Below are 25,946 nucleotides of genomic sequence, written 5' to 3' on the forward strand. Positions count from 1 at the left end.
TCTTAAATTGTTTACAGGCATTGTCTATTTGACTTATGTAACATTCCATTAACTTTCTATACTCACAGATACACGAATTTGTCTGGAACAGCCCCTTGAAAGTTTCCAGCTCCAATAGAATGGCTTAGTAAACCTAGAAATGCAAAGAACCATTTTCCCTAAAGTACAGTACCCAGCTTAATAAAAACCTAAACTGATAGCATTCACATGGCGCATGGTGGGTGTTCACACTTTGTTATTAGACACTGCACAACACAATCTCATGAATCCTGTTCTTGCTGGCTCCTAGTCAGAGGTAGGGGTTTAACACATGTGAACATTCATAATGCTTTTAACCCCCATTATACATACCCCCTCAAGGCTACTAATGACAGGCAGTGCATGAAATTCTCTCATTATATGTGATAGAAGAATTTAGAGAATTATACTTTTATTCTGTTTAGTCCACATGTGTGCAGGGTCAGAACTCAGAACCTGCTGTACCAATGTTATTGTTTAATAGTTAAAAGAACCTGGCCTTTGGAGACATATACATTCTTGTGGTGAACAAACAATGCCACAGACCAGATCATGAGTGAAAGAAAAGAACAAACTGTAGTCATGATTGCAAGCTGGGGAGGACCTTATGGCTGAAGGTCTTACATGGACAGAACACACTAACTTCAACAGTTGAAGAAATCCTCTAGAAGGAAATTACAGACCAGGGTTTAAGTCATTATCAATTAACTTTATGAATATACAAAGAGAAACAATGAGGTTGACAATTAGAATGTAAATGGCGTAAAGTAAAACTAAATTAATAGGTCCAAAATTAGAAGTGAAACCAATTGAGTTTCACATGGAGAAATTACTACACTGTCAATGAATGGAATACATTGAAATTATTAGCTACAAATAACAAACTGAAACATCAGTGGATGGTGTGCAAATTAGTCAAAGGGGTCAGGTGGCTTCGTGACAGTAGTAGAACATCCTGGGCCAAAGAAATGGCATGATTAAAATACAATTTAATTGAGAACAACTGCCATTTGGGGAAGAGAGTGACTATATGAAATAAAAGATCAACATTGATTTGCCTATTTTCTCATTCTGCTACTGCATGTCGTTCTTAAACTCTATATTTTCTTTTATTTCATACCAATATAATTTACCTCCAACTTGCTAATTTAATGACATTTTCACTTTCATCCACAAACTGTGAAACATTTCAAGCCTGACTATCCGAAGTGTGAGCATTGTTTGGAGAAAAAAGTATGAAGACTGAGTTTTGGTTACTTCTGGTTTCAGTAAGTCAAATTGTAACTCCAGACATTTTTTAAGTACCAAACAGTCATCATAGGACTGCAAAATGTTTGTGCAAGGATGGGGATGTCAAAGTACTTCGAAAGTGCTGCAGTCAGAGCTGTGATCCCTGCCATGACACTTCCTGAGGTGGTGTTCAACCCTTGACTACATCAAAAGCACGACTTACGGCAAAAGACAACATTACAAAAATTGAACTTCACGTGGTTAACCTAATTACTACATGAGCATATTTCACTACTAGATTTTATTTTGTAATGTATTAACTAAACTCAAATGACTTAGAATAAAGTTTTAACAGTAGCTGGCTTCCATTTTTCCAGCAACCCTTTGCATGCTTATAATGCAGCAGTGTGCTTAAAGAGAGGTGTATTTGGTTTATAGCAAGACAGACTCAACATATTTAATCAATGAAGGAAGGCTTTGATTTTTTTTCTTCCTTACGAGGAAATCCTAAAAAAGATGCCAGCACACATCATAAAGTATAACTTTGCATTCCACAACGATTACACGGGAGGACTGATATTCCTCCGCCCTCCCCGCTGGAAGGCCGCCACGTGCAACAACGGTACCTGCTGCTGCTGGAGATGCGCTAAATCAGCAGCACCCATATCGGTGGAGGGGGTTTCGCCGTTGGACCTCACTTCTCGCAGGGTGCACTCCAAGAAGTGGTTAACAGAGCTCGCTCCATTCTGAATGGCTGAACCGTTACTTTTTGTCTCAGGCCCAGAGTCTTGCATCATGGCTCAGAAACCTAAAACACAAATGAAAAAAAAAAAAACAGCTGTTAAAACAGTTGCTGTCTGTGAGGAGACTTGTCTTCTGTAAACCTAGCCAGCACTTTTCATTTCCTCCTGTACAATTTACATTTTATTAATGCTTCATTTTGCCAGTTTATTTACTTATTTGATCAGCTATAATTTTGGAAGCAAAACTCAAAGCTAAACATAGATGGTTACATATTCAATATCACGCTTCTCTTAGAGACACAAATATTTTCAAAAGAACACAGAATCAGCAATTATATCCCTCTAATTACATCTGGTTGCTATACAGTACTTTGAAACCTATGAGTCACTTCATATTACATTTTATGTGAAACACCCAAAGGGTTTTAGAAGCTTGAAGATCAGGCAAGCCGAGAGTTCAGGATTTAGGTTTTCATGCGCAAAACACAAATTGTCAGATGGTAACTTGCATCATGTTGATAATAGTTAATATGATTAGAAACATTTGCCTACAAACATACGTGCTTGCTTTTTTCTGACAAAAGTATTTTTTTTTTGTGGGGAATCTCAGTCCAATTTTAATTACTTAAATTAAGTGTGCGTGCATATATATCACTATTGCTACTCAGACCTCACATGAATCTCAACCAGTTATCTATCATTTTGTATAAAAAATAAACTAACTTTTATATGGGCTCTCTTCAGTTAGAATAGTCCTTTGAAACTAAAACATTCCGACTGTGTAAGATAGTTATGTGGAGCAAAGCCATAAGACTTAGCAGTAACAGAATCAACTCATTGACTAATATGGCTCTAACACCAAAGACAGAGCAGATGTCACTGTGAGTTGGTCACCAGGGGTATGCACGATGTAACGGTGGACAGGAAGAATTTAACTAGTATTACAGATGCATCGTATGCGCATTTTTTGCCCCCAAAAACATAAATTATTTCCTCTGGAGCATGGGTTGGAGGAGTTAGTCTAGGCCAGGCAGCCAATCGATAGCAGTCAGCTTGTTTATTACACCTTGTTTATTACAGCAGGACCCTTCTGTTTGGCAGGGGTCAGGTTAAGGACCAGGAAGCACCTGATTACAGTCCTCACCAGATAGGCATTACAAAGCCTGCCAATAACCTCTACCCCCTCTGTTAATGCCCTACCCCACCACTACACACGTTTATAGCATGTTAAATCTGATCTTAAATTGTGCATGATTCAAGGTATAAATCCGTAGATCAGCACAGATTGTATAATAAACTAATTACTATGTCTTTCAAAATACTTTATTTCTGTCAAGGACTTTAAAAGCGATACAGGCAATTCACAATTATAACTCCTGTACATAAGTATGATACATCAATTATATAAAATACAACCATACAGCATATAAAAAACACAGTTAATGATAAAAATCACATTCAGAACAGAAACGATAACATTTCAAGATGGGTGCAATTAGAAAAACAATGGTAAAGGCACCCATAAAGGTTGCTAGATATTCAGAGACTCTAAACATTCCTTTTCTTTCAGAAGCAAGCCCAATATACCGAAAGAGAGTCAGGACCTCCTGGTCCTAAATAGCAGGAAACATATTACAAATATAGCATTAATAAAATGCATAATTTAACATATTAACACAAGCATTATTAATGTGATATCTCCTGCTAGAGATCCCTCAATTATTGTTACTCTCTGCAGCCAAGTTATCATAACAATGATCTATCTAGCTACTTACTAAATTAGTATTGATCGAATTAACGAATGCTCTGCTAATGAGCTCATGCCAATTGCAAATATGTGTCATGTACCAAGGTTGTGTATCACATCTGGCCACTGCACCAGGGCTTCTGCTGGCCTGAACACACTGAACATTAAGAGGGCTCGTATTGTTCATTGGCTGCCATGTTTCAGCAGAAAAATGTAGTGTACTACACCAGAGATTTAGAAACTATTGCATGCTGGAAACTAGAGATTCTACCCCCCCCCCCCCGATATTAATAGTTTGTAATGAAAAACTATTAACAGAGCACTTATTGCCCCAGAAACCCACTCTTCCGATCCTAGATCTCAAGCAATCTTCTAGGCTATTTAAAACTTTCCTTTCAGTATCATGAAAGAACAGAGGAGTAACACACAGACACCCTTAAAATCTTATGTTTGGGGCTTAATCTTCACCCCGGCATTAATAAGCACTTCCACTGCAATAATACCCTCACTGCGGGCCAGTGGAATAACAACAGCTCCTGTGTTGTGGGGAGGGGTCCCCGAGCTCCAGGGGGCCTCTCCAGCACTGTGCATGGACTTCAGGCCCCTGGCCTGAGAGCACCTGACTTGTTCTGGAGCATGGGGCACCCCCTCCATGTGCTTTACAGGGGGGCCCCCTCATGTTTCGTTACGCCACAGCTGAGTGCAATATAAAATGAGATGTTAAGAGAGTGATAATTGATGTATCACATTTAACAAGTTCCACTTATGTACAGTAACATAGTGTTACCTCACGCAAACCACTGCTGTTAACCATTCCGCACATAAATTTGAAAAGCCAGCGGTACACTTGATTACAGTCAGTTATTCCCAATGTATGTGTGTAAAAGTCTTAATCAGGCTTAATGCCACACATTCAGAACAGGGAGCTAGTTATGGCTGACCACTTAATAAGCATCTATTTGATTATACTTGGCCTGTCCATAACTATCAACACCTTGAACTATTTATTCTTTCTTAGTTTTACAAGGAAATCAAGGCATCAAGTGAATGGTAATGCAAAGAAAAAACTGTATTTTCCGAGAAGACAGTTACCAGGGAAGCAAACACAAGGTGATGATGGACGGAGCACTGAAACTTTTTGACAGTCACCCCCAAACACAGATCTTGGTTGAATCCATCATTGTTTTATAGCTCACTTTGCCACCCTAGTTCAGACCCAACCATATGCAAATCAGTCTTGACCCTGTTCCTCATGGGAACAGTCCAGCCCGAGCTGCCAAGCCAGGTCTTGCCTGGACCGGAAACAAGCATCCTGGGACCGGTTTTGGAGTAACACTCATCAGCAGCTAGGCTAGCTTGAATCCAGTGGCAAAGTGAGCAAGTGACCTGCGTCTGGACATACCCTGCCAAATTAGGGTGAACAAAGCAAACATAAGGAGATGATGGACGGAGTGCTGAAACTTTTCAGACACTCACCCCTAATTACTGATCTGGGTTGAATCCATCCTCATTCTTTAGCTCACTTCGCCACCCCAGTTCGGACCCAGCCAAATGCCAAGTCTGAACTGGGGTGGCAAAGTGAGCTAAAGAACAATTATCTATTAAACCTAGATCTGTGACTGGGGGTAAGTGTCTGAAAAGTTTCAACGCATTGTCCATCATCTCCTTATGTTTGCGACAGTTACCAGGGCCCTCTTTTAAACACTTAGGGCACGATTCACAAAGGTAGACTTAGACCTGAAGTGTAAGTTTAGTCTAAGTTCAGACATGAAGTCTAAATTTATACCTGAAGTTTAAAGTTAAACTTCTGGTCTCAACTTAGACTTCAGATGTAAAGTTCGACTTCAGGTCTAAAATTAGATTTCAGGTCAAAAAGTTGAAGTTTAGATGTAAAATTAAACTTCAGGTCTAAAGTTAAAATTCAAGTCTAAATTTACCTTTGTGAATCGGGCCTATCCTTCCTAGTGCTGTTGAAATAAGACAGATGGGGTATCTGTCACATTTGTGATGGGGTACTTGTCAGGCAAATTTTAAATCAGGGGGACCTGGCATCATATGAATGCCGCCGATCAGAATGAAGCAATCTAAGGATGTGAATATTGACCAATACTCTAATGGTGCACAGCTATATCTTGGCAAGGCAACCTTAGCAATTTTAGCAGTACCCTGGTGGAAGTTTTTTGCGTTATAGTTCATTTTAGCACAAACAATACATCTAAGTGCATCAGAACACTGACAAACACTTCAACCTTTTGACATAATGACGTAAACAGAAAATGAATTGAAATAAAAATAATAAGAAGAGCAAAGGACATTCTGCAAGTATTCACTCAAGTGCTTACGAAAAGAGAGCAAGAACATCCATAACTGTTCTCATAGCAATGGGAAGCTGATTCAACACAATGGCTGCAAGCTGAGAAAGTATAAAAAAGTGCAGGGCTTTAATGAAACGAAAGAGACAGCAAATGTAGCAGATTTATGTTTGGCAACCCTTCAAGGCTACCTGCAAGTGCTCTTCTAGATAAGAATCGTGGGTCAGATAAGTCCCTGTGGATTGATGGTTTCACAAGGTGAAGCCACTGAAGTTGTTTCAGCTATTGGGTTAGGTCTTCCACTCTCTAGGTGTCATGGATCAGCATGATTGACAGTCGTTGGCGAAAGAGTGTATGTAGGTAATTTAGTAAGAATGTCATTGCCTACTCAATATGTGATATCATCAGAACTCAAAAGTCGATACTTAAAGGAATTAACGATGTGTAGCTTCACTTTTCGGTGAAGTAGTGTGGCTCACTGGTTGGTGAAGTAGTGTGGCTCACTGGTTAGAGGCGGCAGACCCGAGAGCAGAGGACGGCCCGGGACCAGGGTTCGATTCCCGGCGCGGCAGGTTTCTGGACCAGGGTCAGCGGACTCGATAATTCTCTCGCCTCGGTGCCCACTCTGATCAGCGATCACACTCGGCAACTCTGGGCATTAGCTTGCCTCATCTTCACTAACGGCCCCACCAGACCGCCGGGGATGCCTGGTCTCACCCTGGAGATACCCATTAAGGGACCATCTCTCAGGGAAGCCAGGAAGGGTTTCGCAGCGGTCGAAGTGCCTTGGGACCCTCGGGTAAGTAGTGCGCTATATAAATGCCTATACATTACATTACATTACATTTCCATGCATCGGTAGACTGTACACTAATAGATGAGGGTCCAAGCTGGAGAACAGCCCTTGGTGGCCAAAGAGGGTTTAATTCTACCAACCTATAATTCAAATAACCAGTACTTAATACAGGGTGTTTTTTAAGAATATCATGGCCTAAACATAATGTCTAAATATTGTTAACAAATCTATCATCCATTGAAGCTAATAAGTCTACACAAAAAGTAGCAACATTTTTGTAAAAAACTATTTAGACCTCAATATTTATGGCAGGCAAAGCATTTTCTATCAATAGTCTGCCCCCTCATACAGATGTTACAATGTTGATTAAACAGCAATAAAATATTTATTTTCAAAATGTCAATATCAATATCCACTGAAGGCATGTCTTCAATCTCTTAAGGCCAGACACCTCCAGTTAGAGTTAGGGTGTGCACATTCCGGTGCATGTGAAAAATTTGTCTTTTGTTAATTTGTTGGTGGCACTCTGTTCCAAATGTTGTGTCGGGAGGAGCAGTAACACCTGCTGGGATACAAAAGGCATGGTCTTCTAGCACCCACAGTTTCCAGGTGGGAACATTGGGACTATTAGGCCTGATTTTACCAGCTGGTAGATCCATCACTAAAAGCTTGTGCAGATCAGGCAAGGACTGCTAGTGTCACCATAGTCGGACCCCATCTGACCATATCATTTAGTACGGGAGCACATAAGGACCCACAGCCGCCCTGCTTCCCGATCCCCTCCCCTTTCCCAATTTCGTATAATTTTTGTGCTCCCATTTACTTTTAGTAAATGTGGCCCATAAACTTCATGGAACTGAGAACTTTGTGAGAAATCTGACCATGCAAAACTGGGCCACTTGGTTATTCTTCATTTTGTGGTATTAACTTGACATTCCATTATTCTGGCAGAGTATTTCTGTTTGGTACCGGAGTTTACAGGTGTGGAATGCACCCTGCCAGTACCATGCAAATTCATATTCCTCTCTCTATGTCTTATTTATTATCTGCATCTCCTATCCATTGGGCTGATGTCTTCAGGAACAGGATCCACTGTAGGTAAAGTTGTAAAAATAGAACAAGAAACCTAAAAATGTCCATGTATTGACATAGCATATGCAGTATAATGCAGATTTCTTTACATTTGCAAAGTGTTGAAGTTCTCTGTGCTACGACAGCCCCATGCCATGCTACGAAGCACCGATCTTCAATATGAACTCCTCAGAGAAGTCAGGAATATTCAGAATGGGTGCTGTACACATGGTCTTCTTGAGGGTATCAAAGGCTTTCTGGCAGGCCTCTCTGTAGATCGCCTGTCTGGGCTGTGTCTTTGAATCAGCTCTGTTAAGGGGGCAACAACTGTGCCAAATCCCTTCCCAAACCCCCTAGATTATCCTGTGTAACCCAGGAAGTCAAACATCTCAATGTTTTAAGGGGTTGCTAGGCCAGGATAGTCTCAATTGTGCCCTGGAAGGGCCGCACCTTGCTCCCGCCTACCATGTGGCCCATGGAACCCTAAACTATCTGGCACTGACTGACCTCGATAGTCAGGCCCACCTGTTGCAGGGCATGAAGCACCTCCTGGAGGTGGTACAGGTGATCCTTCCAGCTGGAGCTGTAGACAACTATGCTGTCTAGGTAGGTGGCACAGAATACCTCCTTCCAGCTAGGACCCTGTTGACCAACCTTTGAAAGATGGCAGGGACATCTTCAAACCAAAGGGCATCACCCACAACTGAAAGTGGCCCTCTGGGTTTTGAGAATGCTGACCTCTTCTTTGCCTTCTTCAGTCAGAGCAATCTGCCAGAACCCTGATGTCAGATCAAAAGTACAGAGGAATTTGACTGCGCCCAGCGTGTCGATGAGCTTATCAGCTTGGGTATGGGGTGGGTACCAGTCTTTGTGATGAATTGAGACCACTATAATTCACACAGAACCTAAGTTCTGGTATGGCACCTGGTGGAGCAGCCTTGGGTATCAGACCACAGGGCTGGACCAAGGAATGCTAGAGGGCTCAATCACCCCTAACACCAGCGATCCTGGAGAGCTATAGGCTCTGCATCCTCCCTAGCTCACACCTTCTGGCCAGGTTGAAACTCTACCAGAGTGGCCTTCTGTCTAGAAAAGAGTTCCATAACTTCCTGACTGATCTCAAGATTACTTTTCACCCAGATGCAGTGCTTCTGGGTGCAGAGGGCCAGCATGTAGATGGCCACATCCTGAGGGGGATTCCCGGGATATTGCACCCAACTCTCTCTCAGAAGGCTAAGTGGTCCCCTAACAGGGTAGCCCAAGAGAGGAGTTCAAAGGGGCTAAACCCAACCCCCTTCTGTAGCACCTTCCTGTAGCCAAAGAGAAGGCATGGAAGGAGGATATCCCACTTATGCCGCATGGGCTCAGGTAGGCCTATCATCATGTCCTTCATGGTCTTCTTAAATCTCTCCATAAGACCATTGGTTTGGAAAATGTATAAGTTACCTCACACTCATCCACTTATCAACATGGACTTCATGTACGCCAACATGAACTAGTGTCCCTGTCAGACACTACCTCTTTGGGGAACCCCACATAGGTAGACATCCCCATCAGGACCCTGGCCAATGCTGGTGCAGTCACTGACCTCAGAAGGATGGACTCTGGGTAGTGAGTGGTGTGGTCCACCAAGACCAGGATAAACCTGTTGCAAAAAGCTGTCTTGGGGTCCAAGGGTCCACCAATATTGATTCCTACCTTCTCAAAGGGAGTGTTAATAACAAGGGGAGGTTTGAGCTTTTCCCCTGACTTCCCACTGGCCTGGGAGGTGGGATAGGACCTACAGAATACATCTGAGGATTTCTTCATCCAGGGCCAATAGAAGTGAACAAAAAGACTTGCGAAGGTCATTTTGTTCCTAGATATCCTGACAGGGGTATGTCATGAGCCAAACTCAGTAGGAAGGTTCTGTAACAATAGGGGACCACCAGCACATGGGTTGTTTCAATAGATCAGGTTATCCCCAGAGGTGTCATCTGCTGCATGGGTATCAGCTTGCCGCTTCAAGCCCTCCAGAGTGGTTTTCTCCTTCTGAACTTTGCAGAATTCCTCCCAGGTGGGCCCTCCATTTGGCGCAGGGGCATCCTCGGGTTCCCCATCAACCTAGAACATGGGAATTTCAGGGGCTGGTTTCCCCATCCCTCTCCATCTTGGCATCTGTCTGGGCCATTGTCCAGGCTCCAGACACCTTTGACTCCCTTACTGGGCAGCCACGGACTTTGTGGTCATACAGAACGATTCAGGCAATTCCAACATCTCCAAGTGTGACCTGAGCTCTACCTCCCTCTAGACAGTGTGTCCAGGTCGTTGCCCAACCGGCAATCTACAGGCATAACAGATCTTATAGATATTTTAGAGAACCTGGGGCCCTCCTCTCCACCCAAGTGAACCAGAGACACTGGTAGGTGAGTTTCACAATTGTCAGCGACTATGTCTTTGTGGAACATGTTAGGGAGGACCTGCTCTGAGGACCCCATCTGAAAACTCATAGAAATCATGCTGGCCTCAGGGTCCCTCAGAGCCTCCACCCTTTGTGCATTGATGGTGACCCACTGCCTGCACTTAGATGCATTTTGCAGGCATATGGGATTTTGGCACTGTCTCCGTATCCCCCAGAGAAATTAGGGTCACCTCTATCTGCTCCCTAAAATTAACTGGTACAACCTCCTCCACGAACACTACACTCACCAATCCAGCTGCATACCCACCAGTGGGGGGCTGTGCCCTCTTGGGACATTTGGAGTCACCTTTGGAGTGCCCATACTTTAGTAATCTGTGCATTGAGGTACAAACCTCCCTGTCTGTTTATCAACAAACCCCTTCTTTCTAGGCTCAATCTGGGACAGGTTACCACTCCTCCCTCGGGAATTATTTTGGGGGGGCCTATTGAGAACTCCTTATTTTTAAGTTTTTCTCCCCCTTCTTTCTTCTGGTGGGGCTCCTGACCAGCTTTGTGGAAGACTTCCCCAGAAACCTTTTGGACATTCTGGTGCTGGCCCAGAGGTTCGCCTCATCACCCAGCTTCCTGGGGTAATGTTAGATTGCTGTAAACTAGGTGCTGCACAGCTCTGGAAAAACAAATACTGAACATTTTATCTCTCAGAATTAGATTGTACAACCCACTGTAGTCATTAACTTTGCTATCCTGCTCCCAACCATTCAGTGCCTTGCTCGAGTAGTCCACAAAATCCACCCCGACTTGTTGGGGAGTTTCTGGCTGTCCCTGAACCTCTGGCAGTACTTCTCAGTGGTCAGCCTAAACTTAGCGATCAAGATGGCTTTTCATGTGGGAGTACCTGGTTTGGTCCCCAACCTCTAAAGTAAGAAGTGTGTCCGGTCCATCTGAAGGCATGTGTTTCCACAGACCAACTCCCAGTGCTCTTCTCGGATCTTATGAACACCCAGGGCTACCTCATAGGCAGCAACCCATTTGTCAATGTCATCTCCCACAACAGAACTGGTCACCAAATCTTTGGGGTTTTGGACCTTTTAGTTTCCGTCAGACACTGCTGGTATGCTTCCACCAATGTTGCTAGAATATGCTTGGTGTGCTTTCAGTTCCAGCTCCTTAAGGCTCCTTTCATTTGCCAAACGTTCCAAAGCTAGTTTCTCCTCCATGGCCAGTATATTCTCCATCCTGGGCCCAACACCAGCTTGAACTCTTTCTACTCTCTTCTTTTCACTCTCTGGCCAGGTTGCAGGAAGATACACTGCTCCCTGCTCTGGAATCAAGTTCCAAATCAGGGGTCAAGTTATCCCCTTCGGCAGGCAGATGGCCTTAGGACTGAGATCCAAATCCTCTCCTTTTCTGTCCATCTCATCATCTCCCTCAGTTGCTGTAGCAAGTGACTGATGGGCATCTGCCTCAGCTCCTTTTGCAGTTACACTTTCCTGTGGGTGCTCTTGGCTGAAAGTCCCCTCCCTTTACTGAACTCGTTGAACTTGGCCACCATGTAGGACTCCATGTTTGCCAGCTCAAACTCCATGCTTGTACCTGTGTATTCAGGCACAACAGACAGTGAGAGTATTTTGAAAAATCAAAAAGGTGAATCGAGTAAAATTTAAACTCAAATTGGTCTTACATGTAGTATGGTAGTGTACACCAAATTACTGGATGCCACTGTGCAAACACAAGCCCAATCCTCACTGCTGAACACCAATGTAAGAAATTGGGTCACTAGGTGACAGGGGTGTGACCCCCTGGTCAAGCAACAACCCCAATCCTTGTCATGGTGGGGCACAAGCAACCCCCAAATTCACCCCTTCGATGCTCATGACGAGCTCAGCTCGTCATGAGGCACGGTTGAGCTGTGCTGATGACGAGCTGAGCTCGTCATGAACAATGGGATTTACAGATAGCTCAGCACAGGAGGGGAATACCATCAGCAGCGATGGTGTTAACCTGTGCGCCACCCTTTGGTAGCTTGAAACAGAGCAGTCAGGCTTCACTTAGAGCAGAGGTCCTCAAACTTTTGGATGCCGAGACCCCCCTGTCAACATTTTCAAGCGTAAGGACCCCCTCCTGACAAAAATTTCTAAACCTCTAGGTTATGAGGAAGGTGAGGACCAAATTATGCGACAGGCTTGATTAAATTGTGTGAGTAGAAAATGTAAATAATGTTCTGTGATGCTGCGTATTTTGGGGTAGCATTGCTTTATTATTTAGAATTTTTTTAAACACAGTAATACTGAGGAAAGATTTCACCCCATCAATACCAGTTTATAACCAAAATACAGCAATTAACATCAGAAAGGTGTCTAGTCAACCTCTGTGAAGGGCCTCCCAATCCGCGGGAATACTGCTGCCACATTAGGAGCTCACCTGGCTATGGCCGGGAGCAGCAAGGGTGCATTCAAACCGTGGCGGTCTTGTGCAGAGTTAAGCAATTTACCCATGCCCCTTTCCTCTCACCCCCTTCCTTCCATCCCTCTCTTCTCTCCTCTCCCAACCCCGGTTCCCTCTCTCACATTGCAGGAAGATGGTTATTAGCCCCAGGACACCTTTTGGTAACAGTAGCGCACTACAAATGTAAATAATAGGCAGATGCAGGGGATCCACTAGACCCGAACTTCGGGGGGGGGGGGGGGGGTTAACACTCCCAGCCAGGGCTTGTCCAAGCACTGGTCACACATGGTGCAACAGTCTTTCCACCTTTTCCATGACTTCCCTCAATACCACTCACCAACAATACACCTCATCTCTCCATAGCACCTGTCTGGCAAACATTTCACTTTTTTATAGCGCTACTCATAGTTTACTCACACTCAGTTCTGTGATGTGCATGGTACATCTTCTTTGTACCAGGCACTTTAACCTTCTGCACTGTGTGGGTGACAAGAGTGCCCATGTGACTGCACGGTGAGCAATGCAACAGTGTGACAGTAGGGTAAAAGGAGTGACTGCAGGGTGAGTGAGGTGACCATATGAATTTGGGTTCGGCTGTAAGTGCAGAGTCGGACGAATTAGTGCATGGTTAGTGATGGCCTTGTTTGAGTGAGCTACAGATTGAGCAGTAAGCTCAGTGTGAGTGCATTGTGATTGCTGTGAGTGCATGGTGATCAGTGTGCGTGCATGGTGATCAGTGTGCGTGCATGGTGATCAGTGTGCGTGCATGGTGATCAGTGTGAGTGCATTGTGATTGCTGTGAGTGCATGGTGATCAGTGTGAGTGCATGGTGATCAGTGTGAGTGCATTGCGATCGCTGTGAGTGCATTGCGATCGCTGGGAGTGCAGGGTGAACATGAAAGTGAAGGAGAGAATGAGAAGTGAGTAGTCTGAAAGCAGGGTGCATTCCCAGAAACTTGAAGCGTAAGGTTTCAGATATAAGTTAAACTATTGCTATAATGGCATTAATCAAGGATTGAGGGTGGAGGAAATAAATAATGTGCTGATCCTGCAACAAACTTCCAGTCTAATGATTAGGGTTACCAGCTCATTATTTTGATGCCCCAGAAATAAGCAGTCACCTACAGTTGTATTTTTTGCACTTATCTGTGAATATTTAGAACAGCAAATATAAACAGGAAGCACTTTTAATTGTGTTCTAGGGGTGCCTCAATGATCCATGATTAATAATTAAAGAGAATAAAGACAGAAAAGTCACATAACTAATTAATACATACTTTTTTTATTTATAACTCAATTTAGTGTCAAGAGCAGGCCTCTGCAGGATCTTTAAACAACACATAGCAGGCATGTTTCTTTTGGCAACCCAACTTTATATTTCTTTTTATTAAACGAATTCTCACACTACAGCAGTAAGTGTAAAAATACAAATGTAAAGAATAGACAAAGTGGGGGCCCAGGGGGTACTGGAACCATAAAAAAACTAAGCTTTGGTAATCAGTTAACAAAGGCATGTAAATATGCTAATGGTCTTTAAAGACCTGTGAAAAACTCGGAGATAAGACTCCAGACACTGCCCAGCCAGGCCCCAGGAGCGCGAGCTGCACTGCAGCAGCCCGGGATGAGACAGGATGGGGGAGGAGGGGGGCTGAAGCCCTGGAGGCCAGGGCAGAAGTGACACTGTGAAGGCGCGACCCCCTTTGCATCGCTCCACGGCCCCCCAGCGGGTCGCGCCCCACAGTTTGAATACCCCTGACTTAGAGGCAATGTGTAAAGTATTTGTGCAACAATTCAAACAGTAAAATAGTGAAAGCACCACACAAAAAGGTCTCACACCAGGTTAGAAAAATAAATTTTATTTAATAAAGAAAACAAGATCAAAACGACAAAACTCCAATCAGAGTCATGAATTTTTAAAGATTAACCTGTAAAACAGTGCCCAAAAGCAGAAGGTGCCAACTGCAGCTATCTGGTCGCACTGAACTGGGTCAACGTAAAAAGTGTGAACCGACTGCAATAGAGTCTGTGTCAGATATAGACCCAGATTAGTCCTGCTGTAGTTTTACCTTCTCAAGTTTTGCACCAAGAGTTCCATTTGTGTTGGAGATCGTCTCAAGGAGAGTGCTGTGTGAAGAGCAAGCAAGGCATTGCGGACAGGAGGGTGGTTGGAGCTTCGCATTGGTGGTCCTCTGCGGGCTTTTGATGCTGCTATGTAAAGAGACAGGTAGGTGGTGGTTCACGCTGAACTTTGGTGTGAGCGGCGTAATCTTAGAGCGAACAGGCCCATTCACAGTCCCAAAGAGCCCAAAAGCTTGATCTCAAGAGCTTGTGAGCGAAACCAAGAGTCCAGGACATGAAAGGCACTCCTTAGGTGTCAGGCTCTCATCACAAAAGGGTCCAGGAGATGGTTGGGGAGCCTTGTATGTCCATGAAACTAAGATAAGGAGGCCAACAGACTTACCCTTTTAGAGTCACTCTGGGGTCCTGGGTTCAAGATAAATTTGCAGGCCCAGTTGTTCTTCCCCAGGCAAGAGGCAGCAGATAATGTAGAACAACAGGCCAGCAGAGTGGCAGTCCTTGTAGCAGCACAGCAACCTTTCTTCCTGGCATAGTATCCCAGGTCCAGAAGTATACTGAATAATTTGTGTCCCAGTATGTATGCCCAGTTGTGTCTCTGAAGTGGGTAAGGAGCTTCAGGAGGTTTCCCTTTGAAGCCCCTAGGCATCCTGCTTTCCCCGCCCTGTCTCCAGACTAACTATAGGGGTATGCAGCCCTTTGTGTGAAGGCAGAGCACAGCCTATCCAGGTGTAAGTGGGGCTGTGGCCATCTCCTCCCACCCATCCTGCCAGTGATGGCCCATCGAGACAAACCTATGCTCCTTATTGAGTGCAGTTGTCTGGGAGGCATAAATAAAGCTGAACTGTCAGCTACACCCAGTCATGTGACCAGAGACAGGCTGCAGACACTTAATAGCTAAGGCATGAAAATGCAAACTTTTTAAAAGTGGCATTTTCAGAATTGTAATTTAAAATCTGGCTTCATCACAAGTTATGATTCTAAATTAGGATTCCAGAGACATCAAACATGACTAGTTATCTCTTCCCATTTGGAAATATCACTTATAAAATGGACTAAGGCAAATACAGTGTTATCCTATGGGAACGGTATGCCTTTCTGTAGTGAAAAACACATGTAAGAGTTATTGACTACCTGGACATGTATTACTTGTTGAGTACATTGCACCCTCCCCGCTGGGTTGTCCAGATCCTACAGAGGATTGACTTATATGTATAAATAAAAATGAAGGTTTGGGCCTGTCAAAAGGTTTATTTTGCCAGATCTAAATGGCAGTTTTAACTGCACACACAGGCTCTGCAATGGCAGGCCTGAGAAATAGTTACAGAGGTACTTAACTGAGACATAGTTAAAAGGGTACTTAAGTGGGTGGCATAAACAGTGCTGCATGTCCACTAATAGCATTTAATTTACAGGTCCTGAGTAAATGTCGTACTACTATTCTAGGGCCCCATAAGTAAAGTAAATTGTTCAATTGGGGATAGCCAATATTATCATCTTTAGAGGAAAGAGCACAAGCACTTTAGCACTGGTTAGCAGTAGTAAAGTGCACTAAGTCGTAAGGCCAACAAAAATTAGATTACCACAAAAAAGGAGGAGGGAGGCAAAACGTTTGGGAGAAGACCACCCTTAGGCTGACAGGTCTAACAAACATCTAATGGAAGCAGACCACCCACAACTACCAGCACAAACTAAGCACTGGTGCTTTTGCTGCAATAATCAGGTTTCTCTTACTGTCCTTATGCCGCAACTTTTTCTCCGCACAGAAATGAGATGTAGAATACTTTATCCCTTTTTCCTTTCATTTACAAACTTTATTTGGAGCAGTCTTTGCAGAACCCTCAAAGGTCTGAAAACGTACTTCCATCGGCACTGTTATGCTAGTAGATGTAGTGCCTCTGGCCCCGTATTCCCATTTTAAGTATGTAACATATCACACCTCTTTTTTTCAACACAGGGATGTTCAATTGAGCACCTGAATTGAATTCTCAAGTGGTGCAGCAGAGCTAGAAAAAACTGAATAGACTGGAAAAAATGTGATGGAAAGCAGAAAGTGGTATTATTTGATTAGGGTTCATCTCCTCACGCTATAGTTCATGTAAAATATATTTTAGTGTCAAGCATAGTGCTTACTATAGCCTCAAAAAAATTCCATTATTTTTTAACTTGCAGAAAGAAATTAGCTGTAGGTGGCTTATTTCTGATCTCTCATCTACAATCTGACCTACTCTAGTGAAAGGGGGTTATTTAACCACATACTGATGTGTTGCACATACTTCAAAGCATGCAGATAATTAATTAGTTGATGATACGCAAGAAGATTCTTTAAATGGGCTCCTTTACAAATCCCAAAGCTTGGCACATTCAGCCACATGACAGCAAAGTAGTATGCTTGCAATTACAAGTCTTCTTCCAACTTTCTATATGTTTAAGGGGAGCGGATGTCCGCAAGCCTAATACAAATAGAGCACAGTTGAAAGCATCCACTGTTAATCCTCGATCCAAATTTGTGGTACGCACTACTAAGCAACGTTTTTGGAAGATTAGTATTTGGCATCTATGGTCTACCGCATTTTTGCTTAGGTGCATGAGAGAGTCTGTGGCTCTTTTCTATCAAATAAGTCATTAAAATGTTTAACTTTCCCAGTTGTGTAATACTGGCGTTTGTTTATATTTACTAATGTTGACTAATTCAGATGGGACACCATTCATTAATAAGAACCAATGATTTGCACTGTACATAGATTTATGTTTAATTAGAAAAGTGTTGTACTTAGTGTACAGCATAGTCTCTATACATGTGTATGGACAGGGCTAAAACACTGTATAAAACAAGCCACATTAAAATCAAGATATACACCACTGCATGAAATCGAGAAAGTAAAATAAAAAAGAACTGTATCCACGATGAAACAAGGATGTATGTGGTATAAAACACAGACCAAAGGTATGAAAGCACACATTTTAAGTTTAAAAAGAATGGAAGAGAACGAGCTTCCTAAAGTAAATTGAAGTTGTCCACGCGTAAAAAGTACCTCAAAGAACATGAAAAAGAATAGCATGCATTGGCCTATATTTGTGTCAGGAATGGATAACTTGCACATGCACAAACTGTGACAGAGAAGAGTAAAGTGGCAAAAGAAATGTGGAATATTAAACTCATACTTCCGTTTGCATTTGCCCAATGGGATTGACCAGGGGGTGGGAAGAGCAAGAGATTTATACGAGGGTAACATCAAGATCACAGGATGTGTGCTGAATAACAAAACTGGAGAGTGTGGTTTTATGGAAAAGGCTCTGAAGTATGTAGTATGTAAGTATGTAGTTTGAAAATAACTTTTTACAATGAAAAAGCTAAAGTGTTAATATAACATTTTCAATGGTTGGAATCAATGTTTGGGAGTACGATGAGAAAATTACCAATACCACAGTGTCCCTAGAAAAGTTGTCTATGGTCAAGTTATATGTGCAAAGTGTAAATTTACTACTGATTCGTAATTTCTGATATTCATTGTGTTGTGCATGATGCATGCATATAGATTTGTACAGGGCCCATTTTGTTCTAAATAAATTTCCATTGCGCCCTAGCAAAGAAGCAGCCAGTGTTTGTGCAGTATGTAACTTCCTTACGTCTAATAGCCATGATACTAATCAGAATAATTTAATCCAGAGCTTAAATTTAGCTGGTGGTTGCTGGTGAGGGCCACCGGTCCTCATTTTTGGGAACTTGCCCTTATTTTTCCACATCTCATACTGGCCCCGTGCAAGAGAGAGAAAAACACACATATGATAAAGAAGAAGGAAGACGAAGACAAAATAACTGGCATAAAGGGGGATAGAAGGGACCAGCAAGGGTGAAATAAATGGGCAGTATGTCTGGTAGTGGATGACAGAAGTCTGAGGTGAATGAAAAAGTACAAAGCCTTGGTATTCGGCGTTTCGATTTTTAATTGAATTGATGGAGCAGTGCTTTGGGCACCACTAGTCATTCTTTTACAGATCATGGGGCAGATTTATGTCGGACTTGCGGCACTATTGCGCTGCCGTTGCGGCGGCGTTAACCATGCGCCACGTTGCGACATACGTACATCGTGACGCATCTATGGAGATGCGTCACGGTGTAAGGCCCTGCGCCACATGAAACCTGCGTCAGGTTTCATGTGGGCGTTTCTACGCAGGGGGGGGCGTTCCGTCGCAGGAACGCCCCTGAAAAGTGACTCAGTGAAATCTACAAGATTTCACTGAGTCACTTTCCCAAAGCTGATGCGTCAAAACCCTGCGCCTGCTTGAGGCAGGCGTAAGGCTTGACACACCACGTTAGAGATAGGGCAAGTTGGAATAGTGCTGGAGTTGCGTGCCGCACGCAACACAACTTCAGTACTGCGCCAACTTCACCCCCTAGATGCGACACGCATCTGTTCATTCCTGCGCCATGGTGCGCCGCATTGTAAATGCGGTGCATCATGCGCGGCGCAAGGATAAACCTGCGTGCCGTATCTTTCCTGGCGCAGCTCTGCTGATTTGCAGAGATGCGCCAGGCAACATAAATCTGCCCCAAAGTACCTTTGGGAGATTTTGTGAAGTATCTTGATGGATAGCCAAAAAAGATGAGTGTAAAAAAAGTGAACATGTCATACAAAAGTAACACAATCAGTGAAAAGCATAAATAATAAAATGAAGGGGATAGTGAAAATGAGCACATTATTAAACATCGAACACATACAGCACGATGTCTGCCTTCAGCATCAGTAAAAAAATGATAATTGAAAATGCACTTAAAATGTAAATTCGTATTAAAAAAAGGAAGGGAAACAGTGAAAATGAGCAATCAAAAAGTAAAGACACAAATTACAATAACATGGGGGAGGTACACTGTTACATATCATACACAGGGGAAACAAGAGTTCTAGTAATAGCAGATAATACAACAGGAACAAAAACAGCGCAAAGTAAAATTCCGGAATTGATAACTCGAAGGCAGGCACGCTGTTAAATTTCAGACACCCTCATACAGTGAAAGCAATATATCACCCAGCACCAATAGTAAAGAGCGCATAAATTGACCAAACAACTGTTATTTCCTAAATCTAGAAATAATAAAAATGAATAACTATTCTAAAAATGAGCAAGCAAAAAGTGAAGGAAAAAAGGAGCATAACAAACACTTTTGAATATATTATGTTAAATATCTGACACCCTCAAACAAAAAAAGCAACATGTCAACCTCCAGTGAAGAGTACATAAGCAAAGAAACAGTGAAAAGTGTAAAAATTGGGAATGATAAATTGAAGCAAGATAGTGTAAACAAGAAAAGCAGTGAAGAAAAAAAAAGCAATGGAGCCAGATTGTTAAATATGTGACACCTTCAAACAGAAAACAAGACAGTAAGAGAGAGTAAGAAAACAAAAGACGAAGAACCAAAAGAGTATAGCAATGAAATCACAGTGTTAAACATCCGATTCCTTCAAATAAAGAGAGCAAGATGTCAACTTCCAGCAACAGTAAAGACTATACCAGTGACAAAAACAGTGAATAACTGGAAATGATAAATTGAAGGGACATAGTGAAAATGAGAAAACCAAACATTAAAAATATAAGAGCATAAATAGTGAAGTCACACCGTCAAATATCTGGTAAAAGCAATATGTGTGCCTGTAGCAATGGACTTCTTAGAAAGGGCCATATGCAATATAAGGCAGTTTTCAAGAAAAATATTAGCATTTTAATTTTTAATACCATTTTTGACACTTATTTGGCATTTTACATCACTCAGTGTAACGTTACAAGTGCTAATATGACCCTATAGAACTTTTTTCTGATCTTAAAACTCTTAAAATATTTACACCCTCAGTCCAAAGTGCAGTGTAATAACAGTGCACAACAGCATGGTACAAATGCTGTTTTGTGCATGGTATTGAGGCTTTTCTTGCATTGTATTATTACTTCTAGGCTGCATAATGTGCAGAAAAGTTTTCACTACCAATTTTGAGCACATTATCCAGTGCTTAATTTGAAAACAAATAAGTGCCAGGGCCCTCGTCAAGAGGCCACTGCAGTTTGCATCACCCATTACCCCTGCCAGTCCTGCCAATTAGAGTACCAACACATTCCTAATCTTCACACTCCCACAAGTGTGACAATTCAGACCATTTCAGGCCCCAAAAGCTACAAGAATGCCTTGGGTGACAGGTATTAGTCATTTTCAATGTATATTGAGTTAAGAAACAACTGTTGTTCTGCTCATTTCTAAATTACACAAACAGCACCACTGTGGGGCAGACTGTCATAGGAAATGCTGGTGCCGAGCACCGGAAACCACTGGCTCAAATTAAGCACTGACATTATCACCACTAGCCATTGCATTTTGTGCCACACGGTTCACTAAGTAGGCTCTTCGATTAATTTCCCACTGAAAAACTGGGAGTGAGCGTTATTAGAGTTCATTCTATTTTGGGGACGATGTACACAATTGGTCACAAAAAATGTTTACATAAAAATTGTCACTTTGCAATTAGAAACTAGAAATTTGCCATCTTTGGCCACTTTTCTAAAGATTGTTTACAGCAGCCGGTCTTGGAGGACTTCTGGAAGACTGCGGTGACACACTAGGATATCTGGAAGAAAAAATATCTGACAGTCTGTTTGCTGTGCAAGCAACTGATGTCCTTTTAGACAGTGTAACTACACAGTATGGCAGAGACAACTGTCTGGGCACTTATCCCATGAAAGCAATAGCATTCATGGAAAAAAAGAATAAATAAAGAGAACATTCAATGCCTTACTCACATGGAGAAAAGTGACCTAACAATATTTAGATACTGCTAAGCAGCTACCCAAAGGCTGTAAAGAGTTACAGATTTTACCTAAAGTCTGTAGGTAAGGGAGGTGAAATTTGTGTATGCACATGTGCTGTCTTTATGTGCATGTAGTTACAATGACATAGAAGTCTATTCCCAGCTCATGAGTATTTTTAGTTTTTTTGTAGGTACTGTGATATATGTGAGGATTTCGATTATATGCGTGTTTTCTGTGATTTTGAATACATAATTACACTTGTGCTCGGTAACTCTCCTCAGTTGATCCGCCACCCACTGGTTTATCAGGTGCACTATAGACCCCAAGACAATCAAGAAAATATGCCCCAGACCTCTGGCATCACAGTAAAATACAACAATAATCAGGGGTCAGTGGGACTTTCAGCACTATGAGTTCTAGTGTAATTGAACCAGCTGCACCATTGATAACTATGCCCCTACCTCTGAGGTACTGGGTTTTTCAGAACCGGTACTAATCCGGTTACCCAGCGGTGTCAGGGCAACACCCAAAGACCCCGGATTCCCCTGTCTTGGCAAACAGAGACACGGGATACTTCTTGATGACGTCAAAGACCAAAGTTTATTGGTTGCAACCAGGGACAGAGATCTACGAAGTACACACGGGTAGTTCGTCAGAGACTGCACACTTAGATCAACGAAACTCGGTCTTTTATGCCGAAAATTGTGCCTCAGGCAGCATTACAATTTACATTTGGTGCATACAAACTGACCAATAGCAACGTAGCATTTCAAAAGTAGCAAATGACGACAGTCAAAGACAATCCCATTTTCCGTTGTCCAGCCCACCAAAATCTATCGCACACATGCTTGGTTTCCTGTTCGATCAGGCCGGACAAACCCATTATAAACCCTTCAACCTAGATCGATGATCAAGTCGTAAAGGAAAGGCAGAAACAGATAGAAAGGAGATAGAGGAGTGGGAACGGTGTACCATAAAGTAGGACACGTCCTGCCCTTTGATCTTTATCAGACCAGCTGTGGAATAAGGAACTGGCTCAGCGGGATTCGCCCCCAGGCGAGGAGCCAGTTCGGCCAGGTCAAACAGAAGTCAGCTAAGGCGTACGTGTCTCAAGGATTTCTCGGCCGCAGTCATCGGGCCTATGTTAGGGCAACCACACAAAATGGCTGCCACATTCAAAATGGAACCCAAAGGTTCGGACTAAATCCTCGAATACAGAGTGGTCTCCTATATCGGTTCATACGAAAACACTCAGACACGTTACACTCGCCATTTGCGGTCTATTGAGACCAAAATCGCCCATTTCCGACGATCTTTATAAACCGGGTTCAGAACTATCGAACCCAATTCGGGATCACGGAACCACACCTCCACCCCTCCCTGCTTACTACTGCGACTTGTCAGTGGCATTGACCTGTTCTGTCTTGTCCACTTTCTCATTGTTCCCACCCCCATACCTGTCCTGTTTAAAAAGAAAAAAATGTCATTTAAATAAAAATAAATTAGGTGGGCGTGACATCTGCAATTTGCTACTCTTTTCTGTAAAAGTACTTGTGTGTACCTTTTTAAAAAAATGTATTGCTTCAAGATAGGCATCCACTTTCTTGAAACGGTAAATTAAAACACCACAAGGACCAATGCATCAAGAGCTTATGTGAAAGTATGTGTCATCACTCGTGCTCATGCACACCTCATGATGCAGCAACCATAAGTCAAATGGCCCAACAGTGGTACAAATGTGTGCTGCGCATATCTGCATGCCATTTAGGCTCCTTTTCTTTGCTGATGCTGTTTAGCGTCATCAAGAAGCATTTATGTTCTTTTTCCTGATGCTGAACAGCACCAGCAACCAGCATTAATGGCATTGATGGCAACACAACATCTACCATCAAGCCTCTTAGCTGTGGAGTTCCGCAGGGCTCATCGTTGAGCCCTGTACTGTTCAACGCCTACATGAAACCGCTGGCTGGGGTAGTAGAACCGTACAGCATTAAAATCGTGTTGTACGCCGACGATACCCAGCTAGTGGTTTCACTGGCCCAAGAGAACGGTGGGCAAGCCTCAGCCGGCCTGCTGAACTGCCTGGAGAGCGTGAGGGAGTGGATGACCAACTCCTCCCTCAAACTGAACGGGGGAAAAACTGAACTTATGCTCCTAGGCCCAGCCTCACCACTACCCTTCTCTTCCCTATGGCCCGCCGGTCTAGGAGCACCTCCTACCCCAAAGGACAGTGTTAAGAGCTTGGGAGTTTGGTTAGACCACAAACTCTCCTTCTCCACTCAGGCCACCAAGTTGTCTGCCACCTGTTTTGGCCTATTAAGAACGCTGAGGAAGGTCCTTCCACTTTTACCTCTAGATGCCAAGAAGGTGGCGGTACAAGGCCTCATCCAGTCCCGTTTAGACTCAAACAACGCCCTATACCTGGGGGCGCCTGAGATGACTCTCCGAAAGCTGTAGGTGGTACAAAACTGCGCAGCACGTACCATACTCCAACTTCCACGGTCTCAGTCCGTTAGACAGGGACTGAAAAGCCTACATTGGCTGCCTGTGAGACAGAGAGTGGCATTCAAGGCTCTGTGCATCACACATCGGGCTTTTTGGAAGACTGGATCAGCAATCAACACCAGCCTTGTCACCCCTTACCACCCTAATAGGAACCTCCGGTCTACCGGTGCTTTTCTGGCAGCGGTACCCAGAGTAAAGAGAGCTAGGTCCGGGGGCAGGATGTTCTCACTGAACGCCGCCAGGCTGTGGAATGCACTCCCCCTTGATCTTCGATCCACACCCGACCTACTCCCATTCCGCAGAAAACTGAAAACCATACTATTCAGGAAGCCCTTCTAGCTCCTCCTGTGTTTCGTCACGTCTCTGTCTAAACTCAGCGCTTGGACGCCCCTGGGCAGCAACTGCGCTTAATAAATCGATAAATAATAATAAATAATAATAATTAATAAAGCCAAAGGTTAAGGTACATTTTTAAAAGGCGAGATCTATTGGTTTTGCCAATGCTTGATCACCAGCCTTGTTTCCTTTTGTATATCTTTACACCACATTGCACACGTAACACATTCTTAAATTAGTAAATATTTAAAGTATCACACATAATTATTGAAAAGCACTGAAATTACATGACACATTTATATAGCACTTTAACATAACGTGCTATTTAAGAGGATCAAGAAAGTTAAGAAATTTCATATTCGTCTACACAAATGAATGGAGGCAGAGCAGTAAGAGACTGGGGGCTTAAGGAAGATTTGTCAGTCATGAACATAGTACATGAGGGAAGGTTTCTGTCAGGGATCTTGTAAACGGTGTGTGTTTATTTTACTAACTGCTAAATTACAAGTCCTGTGGAGCATGTGTTAATTTCGTTCTGCCTGATTGTTAGTGGTTAGGTTTTTCTGCACCCACTGGCTGTGGAAGAACCTTACCCAATTTTTTTTCCAGCAGGCAGAAACAACCGGAAAAAGCACATGAATCTTTGGCTGTAGCAGCGCCCAAGCTCATGCTGTTTATCCTAATAAAAACAAAAATAAATATCAAAACCCTTCCAATTCCCTCCCCTATGCCTCTCACGCCAGTCCCTCGTGCCTCACCAAACACAGAGGGCCCCCATACACTTTTCACCTGCTCAGAGCAGGTGGTAAATGTATACACTAAAATTGCATGCCAGAGAGGTTTCGGTAGGGTTATCAAGCCATAAAAATCAAGCCCACGTGGTAATTTCTCATCTCAAGGGATTTTTACTCGAAAATGCATGGTACTGTGACAAATTCACCATTAGGAAATTGCTAAAATCGGGCCTGTATCATGCAACTTGTAGTTAAGACCTAAGTGTATACAACTGTGTCACTGCATCTGTTAGTGAGAACCTAAAACCACAGCCTCTAAAGTCTCTGATCTTTATGGTTCTGGAAATGGCAACATACTAGAATAAGATCCCTAAATTGGAAATAGTAAAATGCATGAATTTGAGGAAAATGTGATTATATGGAGGACACTGTGGACTTTTGCAGAGTGTGGATTTCACATTTTACAAAACGTGCTACTCTAGTCATGTCACGTATGTAAACAAAGAGCTTGCCAGTACTCAGACATGGCTTGGCAGTTCGGGCTGGACTGTTCCCATGAGGCACAGGGTCAGACTGATTTGCATATGGCCATGTCTGAACTGGGGTGGCTGAGTGAGCTAAAGAATGGTGATGGATTTAACCCTGATCAGTTGACTGGGGGTGAGTGTTTGATTTGCCCAAACGCTCCGTCCATCATCCCCTTTTGTAGTACTCAGAAGGCTGCCACGGATGAGCCA

At 43.1% G+C, this 25,946-nt stretch overlaps 1 protein-coding gene across 12 annotated transcripts in view; it reads right to left on the reverse strand.

Moving 5' to 3' along the window:
- Positions 1-25,946, reverse strand: part of FOXP1 (forkhead box P1) — an 875,723-nt gene that overhangs the window by 601,389 nt on the left and 248,388 nt on the right. For all 12 annotated transcript variants that reach the window (XM_086938895.1, XM_086938901.1, XM_086938902.1 and 9 more), the window contains one exon: positions 1,875-2,056. In XM_086938895.1, the coding sequence (XP_086795021.1) occupies positions 1,875-2,045 (171 nt within the window). In that variant the 5' untranslated portion in view covers positions 2,046-2,056. The remainder of the gene's footprint in view (positions 1-1,874; positions 2,057-25,946) is intronic.

Source organism: Lissotriton vulgaris, chromosome 9, assembly GCF_964263255.1.
Source record: "Lissotriton vulgaris chromosome 9, aLisVul1.2, whole genome shotgun sequence".
NCBI lineage: Eukaryota > Metazoa > Chordata > Amphibia > Caudata > Salamandridae > Lissotriton > Lissotriton vulgaris.